Genomic DNA, 15552 nt, shown 5'->3' with positions numbered 1-15552 from the left:
GCTCGGTATGATGAAGTCATAACTAGAATTAATCTTTTGTATTACTTTGCTGCATTATTTTCGTATCATAATTATTAAATAAATAAATTATGAGGATTATTAATAATGAATTTATAGCAAATTTTGTACATTTTTATTACCGCAATTTCTATCTAAACTAAATCGATCATGTACCTATTCATAAAGAGGATTCATAAAGAGCATAGCTATTATTTTAAGTAATGATGAAATCATGTGTTTTAATTATAGGACTTTTAAATAGTCCCTCAATATAAGGTGCCATATAAGTTTATTTTTCATCCAAGGTAATAATTAATTAATAAATGTAGGGTTCGGAAAAAAACTTGAGTAAATACATAGACCTCTACTACCAGGGCTTTGCACGTAACAATTCTAGATCTTTTTGATTTGAAAGGGCTATATTCTGCGAAATATTTTTATATTATTCTACTCACCATTCAAAGAGATAATGAGCACGTTAATAGATTTGAAAGAGGTAAAGAATGCATTACAAACATTTATTATTTTAGTCTAGTTGAGGGTTTTCTTGATACTATTCAATTAACATTTTTGAATAAAGAGAACTATAAGAGAAATAGCTATAATAAAAAATAAATTCAAGAATTTGTGATTATAAAAATCAATATATCCTTATATTATGTATTTCGAGGTGGAAATTATTTTGAAGCGTGCAAATAAACTTTGATCAAGTGTAATATAAAATAAGGTGATCATACGTCCCGAATTGGCCGAGACAGTGCCGGATTGTGTTCCACATTGTGTTCCAGATTTTTCTAAAAGCGATATTTGTCCTGGGTTTGCAAAAAGTATAAGTCTAAATTGATTTTTCGCTCTTACTTGTTAATAAAATTACAACTACCCATAAATTATCTGAAAATGTTATGTACAACTAGTATGCTTAAATGAAAAAGGCGGATTAAAATAGCTTTTCACATTCATAATTTTGATCTTTCATTTCCAATTTTAAGAAAATTAACAAAAATTATGAAAATGAACTTCTTGACTGCCTGGAATTATGCAAATAAATGTGCTAATTATCTATAAATAATTATGAAAAAAATTGAACAAGATTTTATAATAAGTTTGAAAGCTCTAAAAATATAAAATAAAATATAATTATATTTCTTTTAAGAACTTTATTATTCGATTATATGTTATAACATATAATCGAATAATAAAGTTCTTAATCAGTAATTCTGATTTAAAAAAAAAAATACTCATTTAAAGAAGGCTGATTTTTATTAAATTCTTAAATAATTTGTTATTTTACAATCATATTAATGTTTTTAGCATTCATTCCCTCCACCCATCCCGGATTAGCATATAGGTAACCCCCGCATAACACGGTACTTCTACAACACAGATTCGCTCTAGCACGGTTTAAGAATTGAGACCATCCCCCTTATAACACGGTACTTTTAGAGCACGGGTTTGCTTTAATACGGTTTGAGAATTGAGCCTATAAAATTCAAATATTATTCAATCTAAAATTAGTAAAAAAATATTATTGAACCTATAAAAATCAAATATTATTTAATCTAAAATTAGTAAAAACTTCGTACAAAAGCTCAATAAATGTGATGAAACTAATGCAAAAGATAAATAATTTGATACTTTCGAGCGTGTACGTTCTATATAAAAAAATCCAGGTTTATTCGAACAATTAGTCAATTAGTCTTGAACAAAGATCCTTTGAATATTAAAATGAGCACAAAACTTCAATGAAAACAACTTTGCTTGCGGTAAATATATAAATATCTTTCCGCTAAAAGCAAGTAATCGCAAATATTTTTTTTTAAATAATGCACGGATCTGGAGGTAGTACAGAAAACTGCTCAAAGGATGAGGATGTCTTGCAAAAAAAGGATCGTGTTGGATAACACTTACCATTCAATAATGACAAAAAAAAAACATATAATTCACGTGATGTATATAACTTCATAAAAAATAATGAATATAACAATATTTATATATAAATCATGGTATGTAGCATGTTTTTCTGAATTCTTGGAACGTAACCCCTCTTTTTATACTAGTTCTTTGTTCCTTAACACGGATTCGCATAACACGCTACTTTTTTGGAAGGTAACTACCGTGTTATGCGGGGGTCACCTGTAATTTAAAATTACTGTCCCGGTTTTGACGCGAAAAAATATGGTCACCTTACATAAAACTAAATTAATAAAATTAACCAATTTAATTTTTAAACATAACTTATGGTATTACGCAAAACAAATGTATGCAAAAATTCTTATGTCATATTACATTTTAATTATTCTCAAAAACTGAATTTGTTAGTTAATTTTTTACTGCAGCTAATCCTGTAATGTATTGGTCTATGAGTACGCATCATATGTTTCTTTAACACTACTTTCATGTTGCCCCTTAAAATATCAAATTTTGGACATAATGTAGATACGAGTATATACTTATTAGTCCAGTCATTTAATCTTAAATTAGGCAATAATCTCGAAATTCGAGATACCCAGCTGTTAGTCTGTAAATACTTGCATATTGACACCAAAAAGTTTTCAAAGCTTACATATGGTGGGTACACCCTACCATATGTAGGTTTTGAGACAACTTTAGGGTGTCAATATACAAGTATTTACAGACTTACAGCTGGGTATCTCGAATTCCGAGGTGAACTTACTAAAATGACTGGACTATATGTATGGCCATAGCCAATCATCTCTAGTCGATTCAGCGCTTAGCATATTTTTGGACGATTCAAGCTTCGAAGCGCACATATTCATATTTATTATCTAGAGTCATTATAAAAATGTATTTGAATCAAAACTTGATAGAATATAAGTAATTTGGATAGCTTTAATTATGTTTTGTGATACTTTTCAAGATTTGTAAAGGCCATGTGATACACGAATAAAGCAAAGCTATGTATATGATATGAGACCTTGTAGAAAAATGTGATTGCCAATGATAATATTGCAAATGATAATAAAATCAAATAATTGTTTCGTGCATATTTTTGATAAAATTTCATAAAATAAGCTTGTCCATTAAAACGTATTGTTAGATTAGAGCAGAATATATTGTGAAATGTGAAAATCAATCTGAAAATTGAAGTTTGCCAGAGAAAAAAGATAATTGGATTATTAGTCGATAGCAATATCAGGATAAAACAAAGTTGGTTTTTAGAAATAAAATTAATCACTTATGGACTGAACAACGAAAATCATATTTTCTTTACATTAGAACCAGTAGTATTTTAATTTTGAATGTATAAAAACAAATATAGACATATATTGGTATGTATGGCTTTGTATACCTAGAGATATATAATAATTTTGTGATGTGTCCGATTTGAATAATGAAAAACAAAGAATCACATAAGAAAATAAATTTTCATATCGCCAGCAAGCCTGCAACTGGGCTTGTTGAAATTTTACTATATTCAGGGACCGATTATGCCGCATAACAGACAAATGTTATGGCAAGGCCATGTTACGCTCCAACTTCCATACATTATGCTACTGAATCATAGTGAATGCTGTCAAAATGTCATGTATTTGCTGTTCATTCAGGCGTTTTACACACATACTGCAACATCACTCGTATGTTATGAATCCGAGTCAGAAAGACCCTGTTATCTAACATCGTTTTTTTGACATTTGTACGGTTTCTAGATTATGTTTTCGCCTGACTGCATAGCAACCACATGGCTTTTGCCAATATTTAGAAGGAATTTGTATGGAAAGTTCTTCATAACATAGCCTTGCCATAACATTGGTCTGCTAAGCGGCAGAATCGGTCCCTCAATATTCTCATTTTTTCTTTAGATAATTGACGTTACAAATAATTAAATAAAATACTTTCATATTATCTGAACTATTTTTGAAAGGATGCGGTTATGCTAAAACTCTGAAGGGATTCAAACTTGATTCCAATTTGCTGGTTACAGCTGATTTCAAAAGAATCCAATAGGCACATCACTATATTTATATTGATACATATATATAATAATATATACATATTAGATTTTTGGTTCGACGTTAAATTAAATTTTTGAGATTTTTATTAATAAAAAACGACAAATAAGTACTTATAATTCTTTATTCTGTGTGTTGGAACTGTTGGAACAATATGTTTATTGCAATACAATATTGCATTACAATAAACATATAGCATTACAATAAACATATAGGAGCTATATGTTTATTGTAATTAATTTGATTTTTTTTATTTCGGTATATATTAATGAGTTGCGTGGTTAGTTAATAATATTTTATTGAATTACTCGAAAAATTAATGCAATTTAATATGGATTGCCTTAGAAAAACGTACCGATTTTTAATAATTGTGTAAAATATATTTTATTTATTTTTGATAAATTATTTTGAGAGTGTGCATTGTATATAATTAATTATATTAATTAAATTAAGTAATTAATTAATTATATGGTATATTAATTTTATATAAGGTGATACAAAAGTCAGATATGAGGAAACCAGAATATTATTTATAATTACATATTTATAAATATGTGTATATATATATATATATATTATAAATATATGATGTATATATATATATATATATATATATATTCGATTTAATAATAATCACTTCAGAGAAGGCAGCATCTTTAATCAGTATCCATTTCTAATATATTTTCATATGCTGTACATATCATTGTAGATTCCATATCCATTGTATGAAAACATGAATTAAGTACAATTCTAGCACTAAATATTAATATCTGTTGGAATAAATTTATGGGCAAAAGTAGACAATTGGAAAAATAAACACTTCGAGCATATTGCTTGAATGCAATCTGTCTCACGATATCTGTTCTGTTGCTATATGATATGAACAATCAATTAAATTTCCATTATTAACATTTTGACATTCTGAAAAATGAAAAACTGTAATATTTATGTATCAGGCTATTTTGTAAGAGAAGATAAATTACTCATTCTAAAAATATAACAAGATAGTTAGTGGATTCGGGTATGCAGCTGAGTTCGTTTATAGCATAAGATTTTGCTATGTTAAGTAAAGTGCATTGTTAATGGCATTAGAATTTATTATTGAACTAAACAAATTTAAAATAAATATAAGGTGTGAATGGTTTTGTTAAGAATAAAATGAATGTAGAGACCATATAGTAAAATAAAATATTATTGCATACGGTACTATTTATTTTTACTGCAGTTATATTTTTGAAGCTATTCTTCAAGGAAATAGCTTTTTATTGCCATGTATATTTCACCAAATGTAGTCATAATATATTATATATTATTTACTTCAACAACTTTACAGCCACGATCCATCGCAGGCTTACAAGCCCATTACTAGTAAAGAAATCGATTATTATTAGAATCCTGTAATCCTTGCAAGAGATTCTAAGGCGAATACTAAAATATTGTAAGTAAGCCTTCATAAGCGGTTGAATTATGAAATACATACGTTTCGTGCAGGTTTGAAAGAAATCAATTGCAAAATGCATTGATTAATTTTCGGTAAAAGCAAAAATTTTATTGTCGAAGTTTGTATAAATAGCTGAATCTCATTTCTTATTGATTAAGTTGATTATGTATTGAAAATGCTCCTTACAACTACCAATCAACCGATTTGTATGATTAAAAAATCATTCGATTGATGGGGAGACGTGCTGATTAGTTTTTGGCAAAGGCAGATCCAGCCGTTTCGAAGAGACTGGGCAAGAAGTGCCAAAATGGCAATTCAGGTTTTGAAAGAACGAAGCGTTCAATTATATAATTATATAATTATATCTTTACGTTTCAGCGGTTTCTAAACATTTTGGCATACTTCAGAAAAAATTGATATCTGTGTGTATGTGTGAAGACAATTTTTCGTCGACGATTTCGGGCGTACGAATTAACCTTTTGGATTTGGATCGTTCAAAAAACATTCGATTCCTATTGATGAGGAGACGTGCTACAAGTTTTTGACAAATACAGGTCCAGCGGCTTTGGACAAATGGAGCAAAAAGTGCTAGAAATGTCAGTTTTTAAGAGAACGGATCAACCTATTTGAATGATCCAATAAACATTCGATTCGTAATGATGGGGAGAAGTGATGATTAGATTTTGGAAGGCAGGTTTAGCCGTTTTGGAGATATAGAGCTAAATGTGCAAAAAATGGCTTTTGAGAAAACTAAGCATCCGACTTGAATGATTATAAAAAAAATCTGCATGTGTTGACGAAACGATTGCTTTTGTGGAAAGAATTTTTTTTATTTCATTTTTTTTTAATTTTCAATAAAAAAATTTTTTAAATATCGAAAAATAATTCGGATTTTAATTCAAATTCTAGTTCTAAACATCATCATATACTTCAAATAAATAATTTTAACTTAGAAGTTCAGTTTGTATAATTTATACTCGTTAGAAATATTAGACAAGATTGAGTAGTATTGAATATTAGACAAGTTAGAAGTATTAACAAGATGAAGAACTGATCAAATTTTCATGAAGGCAGGTCTAGCGGTTTCGGAGGTCTAGTAAAAAAAGTAAAAAAAATGCCATCTGGCGGTCAAAAATGATCATTAGACATATGCACATCAAATTATCATATATTTTATAGAGATTTTAACAATAAGTATAAATTTTGTTTACATTCCTATGGATTCCGTACCAATGTTTATCCGTTAGACGGCGGCGCGGCGCTTACGCGCTTCGATATTTCGTCTATATGCAGTTAAAGCAGTACGATTGCTTTGAAAAAAAGTTCAGAATTTCCAAAATATTTTAAAATTTTTCTTCAAAAAGTCTTTACGCCCTACTAGTTTTAACTTTGCAATTCAGTTTATATAATACTTAGAAATATTAGACAATGTTCTTCATTTTAAATCGATTAACCGATTGATTAAGTTTTGTTCATTTAATTTTTATAAACTAAGAATAATGATAGTTACATTATTTATAATAATCTATTTGAAAACATTTAATATTTTTCGAATATTTCATTAAGGTACTGGAAGTTCCTGCAATTTGCCTTAAGGCACGATGCCATATACCACTAGTTGTATTGATGAAATGAAGAACTAATTGAATTTTTGGAAAGGCAGGTCTAGTGGTTTTGGAGACCCGATAAAAAAAGTATTTACTTTACTATTTTCTACTTTCTTTTCTACGGAAGGATAGGAAGCCTCGGAAGCTTCTTTTATGCTTCTTTCGTAGACCCGGTTGATCTAGCTTCTTTGTACATTTATCTATGGATCGTAGACAACTCGGCCGCCAGACCAGTACCGATTTTGTCTTGTCTAGACAAGCAAGCAAGCAAACACTATGGTTTTTTGGATTAGTGGGTTGCGAAATGACGTGCGCATTGTTTTGACAGTTCAAATAAAAGTTGACAATTAAGGGTTAACATGTGATCGAAAAGAGTGATTTTGGCTATTCAAGCACCACGAAAAGTTGTTAAGACAATAACTTTATGCAAAATGTTGGGCGAGGTGCATCATGACGTTACCATAATTTTATACGAATGATTAATATTAATTAAATTATAGCAATGGAATTATACTCAGAGGGAGAAACCTCAAAACAAAAACAAGGAGATATATTAAAGAAAAATTATAATATTTTAACACTAAAATCTTTTATGAATGTATTACTTGTTATAACTATTTTATCAATAATAATTTTTTTAGTTTATTTATGCAAAAATTATTTAAAAACAGTATTATTATGGATAGAGAATCAAAATCCTTTCACAGTTTTTATAATATTCACTCTGTTATTCGTGATAGTGAGTTTTCCAATCACCGTTGGATATTTAATATTGATAATCACTAGTGGTTACCTTTTTGGTATTTTTAATGGGCTGTTAATAGTTGTTGTATCAGCGAATACTGGTGTAATTGTCGCACATAATACATTACGATGGATACATAAACATACTCCTGTTAGCCAGTTTGCGCATAATGAAACAGCTCGAGGAATTCTGAGAGTTATATCAGGACCTCAAGCTTTTAAAGTGATATTGTTTGCAAGATTGACTCCAATACCTTTTGGTTTGCAGAATCTCATTTTTTCTGTAAGTATATTCCTACACAAAAATAAATTCTGAGTTATAGTTTTGATGAGTTCTATTTCAGATCAGTAGTGTAAGTGCGAAACCTTTTTATATTGGCACATTATTAGGATTATTGCCAGCTCAAATTATTAATGTTTATTTAGGATCTACTCTTAGATCTATGTATGAAGTTCTTGCTAATCAGCGAACTGCATTTACTGGATATTGTATATTAGCAATTCAGGTTTGAGGAATAAATCTCAATCATTAGGTAAAATTAACGGCATATTAATACATTTTTTTTACTAATTTTAGATCATTATAGGCATATCTTTACTACTGTGGGTAGTGCACAAAGCTAGACAAGAATTATCATTAGCGTTGCAAGAAGCAGAGGCACTGCAAGGTGTTTGTATAGAATGTTAGAGCAACATTATTTCAATGACTAGCAATAAGATATACCTTGAGAGAATTATTTTATTACCTTACATTTTGATATTACTCTTTATAGCATAATAAATATTCTATATTATGAAATTTTGATTTACAACTTAAGTTAGACAATTATCACATTTTTATATTTAATTAACTTTGTTTGCTAGTAAGTAAATTCCAGTCTGGAGAAGCTATAACCTTAGATTGTACTTGGCCTAAATTAATCATACTGCCAGTTCTTTGTGTTGTATTTACATCAATGGAAATAACATCCTGTAAAGAATAATATATTATTTAAAGTTGACAATAATTATTCGAAATATATTTAAATAAAACTGACTTGTAAGAAACATGTCTGTGAGCCAAGTTCTAGATCAAAACATGTTTGTCCTAATACCAGTTTGGATTTTCCAGATTTGTACAAAACCATCTTTCCGATAAAACCACTATCAAGGTCCTTTAAGGTACATTTTGCAGGAATCTGTACAAGTAGGATTATTTTGAAATAAGTATAACGATAGTGACAATTTTCTTAACTATATTTTCTATCAATACCAACCTTTGTAGTGGATTTGCTTGATTCTTCTTTTGATGCTTCAGGCTGCTTCTCTATCTGTTCTTCTGCACCTTGGCCAGGAAGTGTGTCAGGTAACTGAATAAATTTAGGAAATTATAAATAATAATGTATTAAGTTGTATACAATGTTTGTTGATCTATGAGTAAACAAATGTTTAGTTATATTTTGAATTACCTGTAATAGAAAGAAAGGTGAATTCTGCATTGAAAATAGTCCTGGAAGTGATAAAATTCTATTGTATACTCGTGATTGTTCTTGTGCATTTTCATCTAAATTTTTCACTGAGAGTTCTGGAACTAATCCTAAAACAATTATTTGTTGTTTAGTATTAAACTAACCATAAATATAATTCTTTTTCGATTCAAAAGTAAAATATAATGAAATATAAGTATATGAATAAGCATTAACTACAAACTATCTAATATATATATGCAATTTTTATATTGATGCAGAGATATCTAAAATTCTAAGTAAAACGCTAATTACAATCCTCACCATCATTATTATCTTCTATTTCAGTCTTTACCACAATTCCCGGCTCTTGCTTTATTTTTTTCAAAGGTACTTCTAGTGCCAATTTACCTTTTGAGATAACATCTAAATACATTTAGACAATAAAAGCAAAATTAAAATAAGTACAAGCCAAACTAACATGCAACTACAAACAAGCAAGCTGTGGAAATTTTCACATGCATTACAAAAATAATAATTATAACAAAAAAGTAAACGCATGAATTAGTTATGAGCGATTTACTTACATCACCTTCTTCATTATAGGAAGAAATATGAACAAATATATATTAACTTATCAAATGTTTGAGATGCCTGAATGATATGATACAATATCTAAAAATGAGTGCGAGACAAATATAGATGAGTTACAATGAAAATGGATGCTAATGTATTAACAATAAAAGCAAAAAATTTGCTATATGTAGGCTTTTGTATTTTTAAATACAATGATTTGTAATAAGTCCTACAAAAAATGATTCTTTGTACATACCATGTTTTGATGCAGATAAAACTATTGGATTCGTTTCAATATATGGACTCTTAATCGGATTATCGAATTCACCTAATAAAGCTTTCAAATGTTCTCCTTCTTCAGTTATATCAACCTATTAAATCAGTTGGAGTATCAATTATACAAGTAAATTATTATTGTACGTCAACGCAATAAGTATTTATATAGTTATAATTTTTACTTTCAACTCTTGCTTTAAGTTCAGTGTTGGTTTCTGCAGAATGTTAGTGGAATCATCTTTGGCGTAACTCCCACTAGATGAACCACCTCTTCTAAGTATATCCGCGGAGCCTTCTGAGAATATGCCAGCTGATTGCACAAGGTTTGTATTTTGTCTACCACGACCTCTGCCTCTTTCATTCTGACCTCTTCCTCTTCCACGACCTCTACCTGTGCCTCTTCCTACCGGTTCCTGAGCAGTAGGGGAATCTCTGAAAATAAAATTAAAATTAAGAAATCAGCAATGCTATCACTAAAATTAAATTTATAGCAAACGTATGGTTATTACTTTTTAACGCGAACGGCATTTAAATTTGGAGTGTAAACTTTTTTGGGAGCTTTTCTGGCATTCTGCCCTCCTAATGTTAAGTCGCGAGGCAGCTTAAATGACGATAAACGACCAGGAGCGGCGGCATCAGGAGTAGGTTTGAGGATTCCGGTACCAGGCTCTTGCTTGATCTGAATTTCAACACCTGGCTCTTGTTTAATTGAAACTCCTGGCCGGAGCAAATCTTTTTTTACTGAAATGGTTCCTTTCCTAGTATTCGACATTTTATATAATAATAAATTTACAGAGATCTACTGAAAAAAATGGATCGACCGTAAAAAGTTATATTTTCAATTTCACATATCTACTTCAAAACAAATATGCATAATAAAAGAAACATAAACATGTAAATAATTAATTTCACGTTCAACGTGCAATAATATCAAGAATAAATAATAACAATAAGATAGGTTATATCGTCATATCTTTTCATCTGTGGTCTTTGGACGATTATCACAACAGATTCGCATTCTGTTTACATTTTAAAAACAGATTGTGTAATATTATTTATTTAAAAGCAAATAGCATACTAATTAATCAGGACTTTGTACAAATACATTTTTTTTAATTTTTGGTGAATTAGTTCTAAATCATAGATAAAAGAAGAGTACTCAATAATATATTAAAAACATAAAAAACTCAAACCAAATATTTATACTTGCTCTTAAAAGTAACGTGCAATGTATGTATATATGAAAGGTATTTTTTATAATGTTTATTTATCTTTATTTAACTAGTTTTGAGATGCCTAATGCCGGCTCCACTGCACGAATCCGTGCGGCGAATGTTGTGTCACGAACAAATTCGCGCAACAGAGTCATACTGTGCGAATGCACGAATTTTCTTCAAATTTGTCCACTCGCATGTTCATAGCGCACTTTTTGCTTTTTTTGTTTGAGAATGGGAGGGGGTCATAGACCATAGACCTTATACATTAGACGCGGCATTAGACATCTCATAAATATTTGGTTTGACCACAATTTTTAAAATGGATATGATTAGAGAAGATGTTATTTTTCTAATTGAGATGTACCAGGAGAAAAACTTATTGTGGAACCCTAAAAATCCGCATTATCACAATAAGAAGCTCAAAGACGATGCTTGGAAGGAAATCGCAAACATGCTCCAAAAAACTATGAGCGAAGTAAAACAAAAGATGGCGAGTCTTTTGGGGTCCTACAGAAGGGAAAGGAAAAAAGTTAAAGATTCGCTCGGCACCGGCAGAGGTTTGTTTGTACATAAACAAATGACAATATTTCATGAATTTATACCAATATACCTAGTTGTAAGTGGCATTTTGCCTAATGGCAAATTACATAAAATTTTGGAACTTACACTACATCAACTTAATCTATAGCAATTGAGATTCCCTAAAAATCAATTAAGACGATTTGCAATGAATATTCCTAACATATGTATTGGCATAAATTATATTAATTTCATTTCATCTAATTAATACGCTACAATTGTATTGTAAACGGAATGCTCGTGTAATTCAACATAGATCAATATATTGCAAATTATACAACTTAAGTGAAATATACATTTGAGTTAATAAATTGTATAATTTTAGGTTTGGAGGAAATTTATAAATCTGATTGGTTTGGATACCCTTATTTTTACTTTTTGCACGAACGAGATGCTCCGAAGGGCTCTATCAATACAGTTGAAGTACAACAGGTAAAGAAAAAAAAGAGGCGCGTAAGGTACACACGCGATTGAAGTAAAACTTTTTTGTTATTGTATATGCTATACTACTATTTCAAAACAATTAATTATATTATACTTCGAATATTATATGGTTGATTTGAGAGAACTAAAGATAAGATAAAATCAGACAGCAAATTTTCTAAATTTTTTGAGAAAGTTGATTGGAATAAATTATTCTTTGTTAAATTTAGTTTATTGTCTAAAAAATCAACAATGTTAGATTCTTTCGAGTAAAATTTGATATAGAAATCTCCAGAAATAAGTAATAGTATCTCAGTGTATATAATATTTAAGAGATTTCAATCTTCATTAGAAATGTAAAGCAGTTGCTAATGAATAAGTTTTATAATACTCGATATTGTTTTATATTTATGTTACTCATATAGAGTAACAGAGTAATGACTAGATATCAATTCGTTCATCATTTATCCAAATGTACAACTTTATAATACTTTATCTTGATCAGACAAGCATGGCATTGTATGCTTTGATATTTGAATAATAGCAGTCAAATATCATTAAAACTTATTTGTTGTTGAAAGTCTTGCTGGTTGAAAGTTTTTGTACTATTGTTCTGATTCCATTTTTGTGCCTTGTTTTTAGAAACAGTAAACAATCCATTGATACTGGTAACTGCAGTGCATGCTGAATAATGCCAAACAGAAAAGCTCTGTTGATTATGAGTTTTATTGTATTCTTATAATATTTTGTCAAAGATTTTACCTTGAGACTTGAGTAATGTTCCATTCCTTCCGGTTTTTTTATATTAAGTATAGTTTTATTTTTATTAATCATCGCGTTGTCACATTCTCTATCTACTCCTTTCCTTTTTTAACCAGAGTTAACAATATCATCACTGATGTCTACATTAGTTGTTATAATATCCCTTCGATATCAACAATTGATTTTTTATGGAATTGCTGATGAATGGAATGACAACCTATACACATACATATCTATAGCAAGGGCGAGCAACCTTTTTAACCCACGGGCCAATTTGGTTTTCAAAATTTTATGGCGGGCCGCACGTAATTTATGTTTATACTAGCCGACCCGGCGAACGTTTAGCCACAGGAAATATTTTTAGAAAATCATTAGTATTAGAATTGACTAACTAATTCTGGATGTATAAATATGGGGTATATAAATGAAAGGGGTAGCTAACACATATTACATTGATAATTTACCCACTACAGCGCTAAAATACTAACATACATATTTGAATTTAGTTATGCTATGCTTAGCGAAACGAGTGAGATTTCAATAGTTTTATCTTTTTCAAACAGTTTTATCTTCAGATTATAATATTAAATTTCTATTTTTTGCCTGAATTGCTCCTTCTGCAAGATATTCAAAAACTATGTACTTCTAATGCACATCGGAAATATTTGTACAGTAGGATAAGTCTAAATCAGTTAGTTTTATGGAGGGTAACCATTTCGTTGCCAACATATAAGAATTGTTTTTAAATGTTTGCGCAGCGGAATTTAAATTTATCAGAAAAATCTTGATCGAATTTCAATTAAAAACGTTCACAAAAAAGGCGATAATAGTTAATTGATCGATTACCGAGCTAAATAAAAAATGATTGGACTACTAAAATGACTATTATAAAATAATTAAAATTTGGAGATGTATGTAGTTTTCCATTCCGCATTAAGAAAATTAAAATAAAGAAAAAAATAATAAAAAAAATGTTACGCTCGTACCACCCATGATAAAAATATTTTGCTTATTCTTTTTAAATAAAACGTTTTCTCATATACTCAAAAGTCTGAACTAAAATTAAGTCAAAAGATTTGTTGACTGAGCGCGGAAATAATGTAATTGCAACTAAATTACAAAATTGCCACAAGAAAGGAACAAAAATACAAAATTGAAAAAAGTATATATTTTATATAATTACGAGTGACTATTATAAGTGTTTATAAAGATAAATACGAAATAAAAACAAATAATAGTTAAACAGAAAAACTAATTTACTTGAAAACTTTTAAAGAAATTTGGAACTGCTTTTTTATATAAGCTGCTCAATATCATCCGTTTTATTTAAAATTTGTTCTTTAATTATTTTTTTTTAATGCGGAAAGTAGTAGGTGGTAATTTTTTATGAATTTCATGGCTAAAACTCACACAGGTCCACAAAAAAATGTTGTCTGGATTGGGTGTGTATATGTATATGTATTCCGATGTATTTTCAATGTACTTTTACCGCTGAATATAATATTATAGTCAAAAATGGAAAAATATTTAAAAACTGGCACAATCTTCAATCTAGCATTTTTTTCTGAATGAATGAATTATTATCCAGCGACTTTTTTTTGTGGATCTGTGTAATGGTTCGCACATACGTACTCCAAAAAAGTAATTTATCATAATTTGAATTGAGTTTTTTTCAAAAGCGAAAATTTCTCAGGTCTGACATGAGATTTATAAAAAATTGCGATGTTTACTGAAAAAATAAATTTTCTAAATCTGTATTATTTTGCATGGTAAATGGCGAAGAAAACATTTAATGAAAACAGCTGTTTTGCTAACTTTGACCATTTGGAATCGCAACAATTCTCAATTTTTCTTGCAATATTGTTAACTAATATTCAAATTAACATTTATTTTATTTGGAAATGCTATTTCTGCGAGCAACAGTTTTTACCAGTATTTCACTGATAACAAAATTAGCCTTTACATTCGTATTTGAAAAAATATCTAGAAAAATAATCTGTAGTTGAGAAATGTTGGCGGGCCGCATGCGGCCCGCGGGCATCAGGTTGCTCATCCTTGATCTATAGCAATAAATAATACAGTGAAATTTAATATTTATCGTGTTAATTAGCCAATAGTCATATAACAACATTCTGCCTGATGAGTATACTCGCAATTAACTGGTAAATTATAATTGTTTCATGTGATTTCTCTGTTCGTTCCAATTGTGCAAGTTTTCTCCGGTGTATATGTTACTATTACCGGCGGCGGGTATAATATTTGACAACGTCGGAAGTGTCGCACAGGCGAAGTTTTACGATATTAACCGACGAAGCGCAGACGGTGATGGGCCTAGGGCTTGTGATCGTTCGTCTTTCCAACCTCAGCGTTCAGAGAAGAAAGATGTAGCATTATAGAAATATTACAATACAATACAGTAAATTAAATTAAATATTTCTAGGAATAACTGAGTAAGTATGTATATCTTAAGCATCCACCTAACAATAAGTTAAATAGCTGTAAGTGGAATTC

At 29.5% G+C, this 15552-nt stretch overlaps 3 protein-coding genes across 3 annotated transcripts; 2 read left to right on the top strand and 1 right to left on the bottom strand.

Annotated features, from left to right (window-relative positions):
- Positions 1-7274: 7274 nt before the first annotated feature.
- On the top strand, positions 7275-8568 carry LOC113366433 (transmembrane protein 64). The gene is made up of 3 exons (XM_026608032.1): positions 7275-8046; positions 8108-8269; positions 8341-8568. Exons 1-3 carry the CDS (start codon positions 7522-7524, stop codon positions 8449-8451), a joined length of 798 nt encoding a protein of 265 aa, XP_026463817.1. The 5' UTR covers positions 7275-7521; the 3' UTR covers positions 8452-8568.
- Positions 8491-10978, bottom strand: LOC113366432 (DNA-directed RNA polymerase III subunit RPC4). The gene is made up of 8 exons (XM_026608031.1): positions 10570-10978; positions 10243-10492; positions 10041-10155; positions 9533-9634; positions 9212-9339; positions 9020-9112; positions 8801-8941; positions 8491-8733 (listed from the first exon to the last, which is right to left on the bottom strand). The coding sequence occupies exons 1-8, from the start codon at positions 10830-10832 to the stop codon at positions 8611-8613; spliced, it is 1215 nt and encodes a 404-aa protein (XP_026463816.1). The 5' UTR covers positions 10833-10978; the 3' UTR covers positions 8491-8610.
- Positions 10979-11596: 618 nt separating this feature from the next.
- Positions 11597-12767, top strand: LOC113367047. Its single transcript, XM_026608678.1, has 3 exons — positions 11597-11834; positions 12182-12288; positions 12705-12767. The coding sequence occupies exons 1-3, from the start codon at positions 11597-11599 to the stop codon at positions 12765-12767; spliced, it is 408 nt and encodes a 135-aa protein (XP_026464463.1).
- Positions 12768-15552: the final 2785 nt, after the last annotated feature.

The sequence above is a fragment of the Ctenocephalides felis genome, unplaced genomic scaffold (genome assembly GCF_003426905.1).
Source record: "Ctenocephalides felis isolate EL2017-DRISC unplaced genomic scaffold, ASM342690v1 CF-g0.4_SCAFFOLD_01170, whole genome shotgun sequence".
Classification (NCBI taxonomy): Eukaryota; Metazoa; Arthropoda; class Insecta; order Siphonaptera; family Pulicidae; genus Ctenocephalides; species Ctenocephalides felis.
The sequence above is the reverse complement of the archived record's forward strand: the minus strand, read 5'-3'. Positions and strand labels throughout refer to the sequence as shown.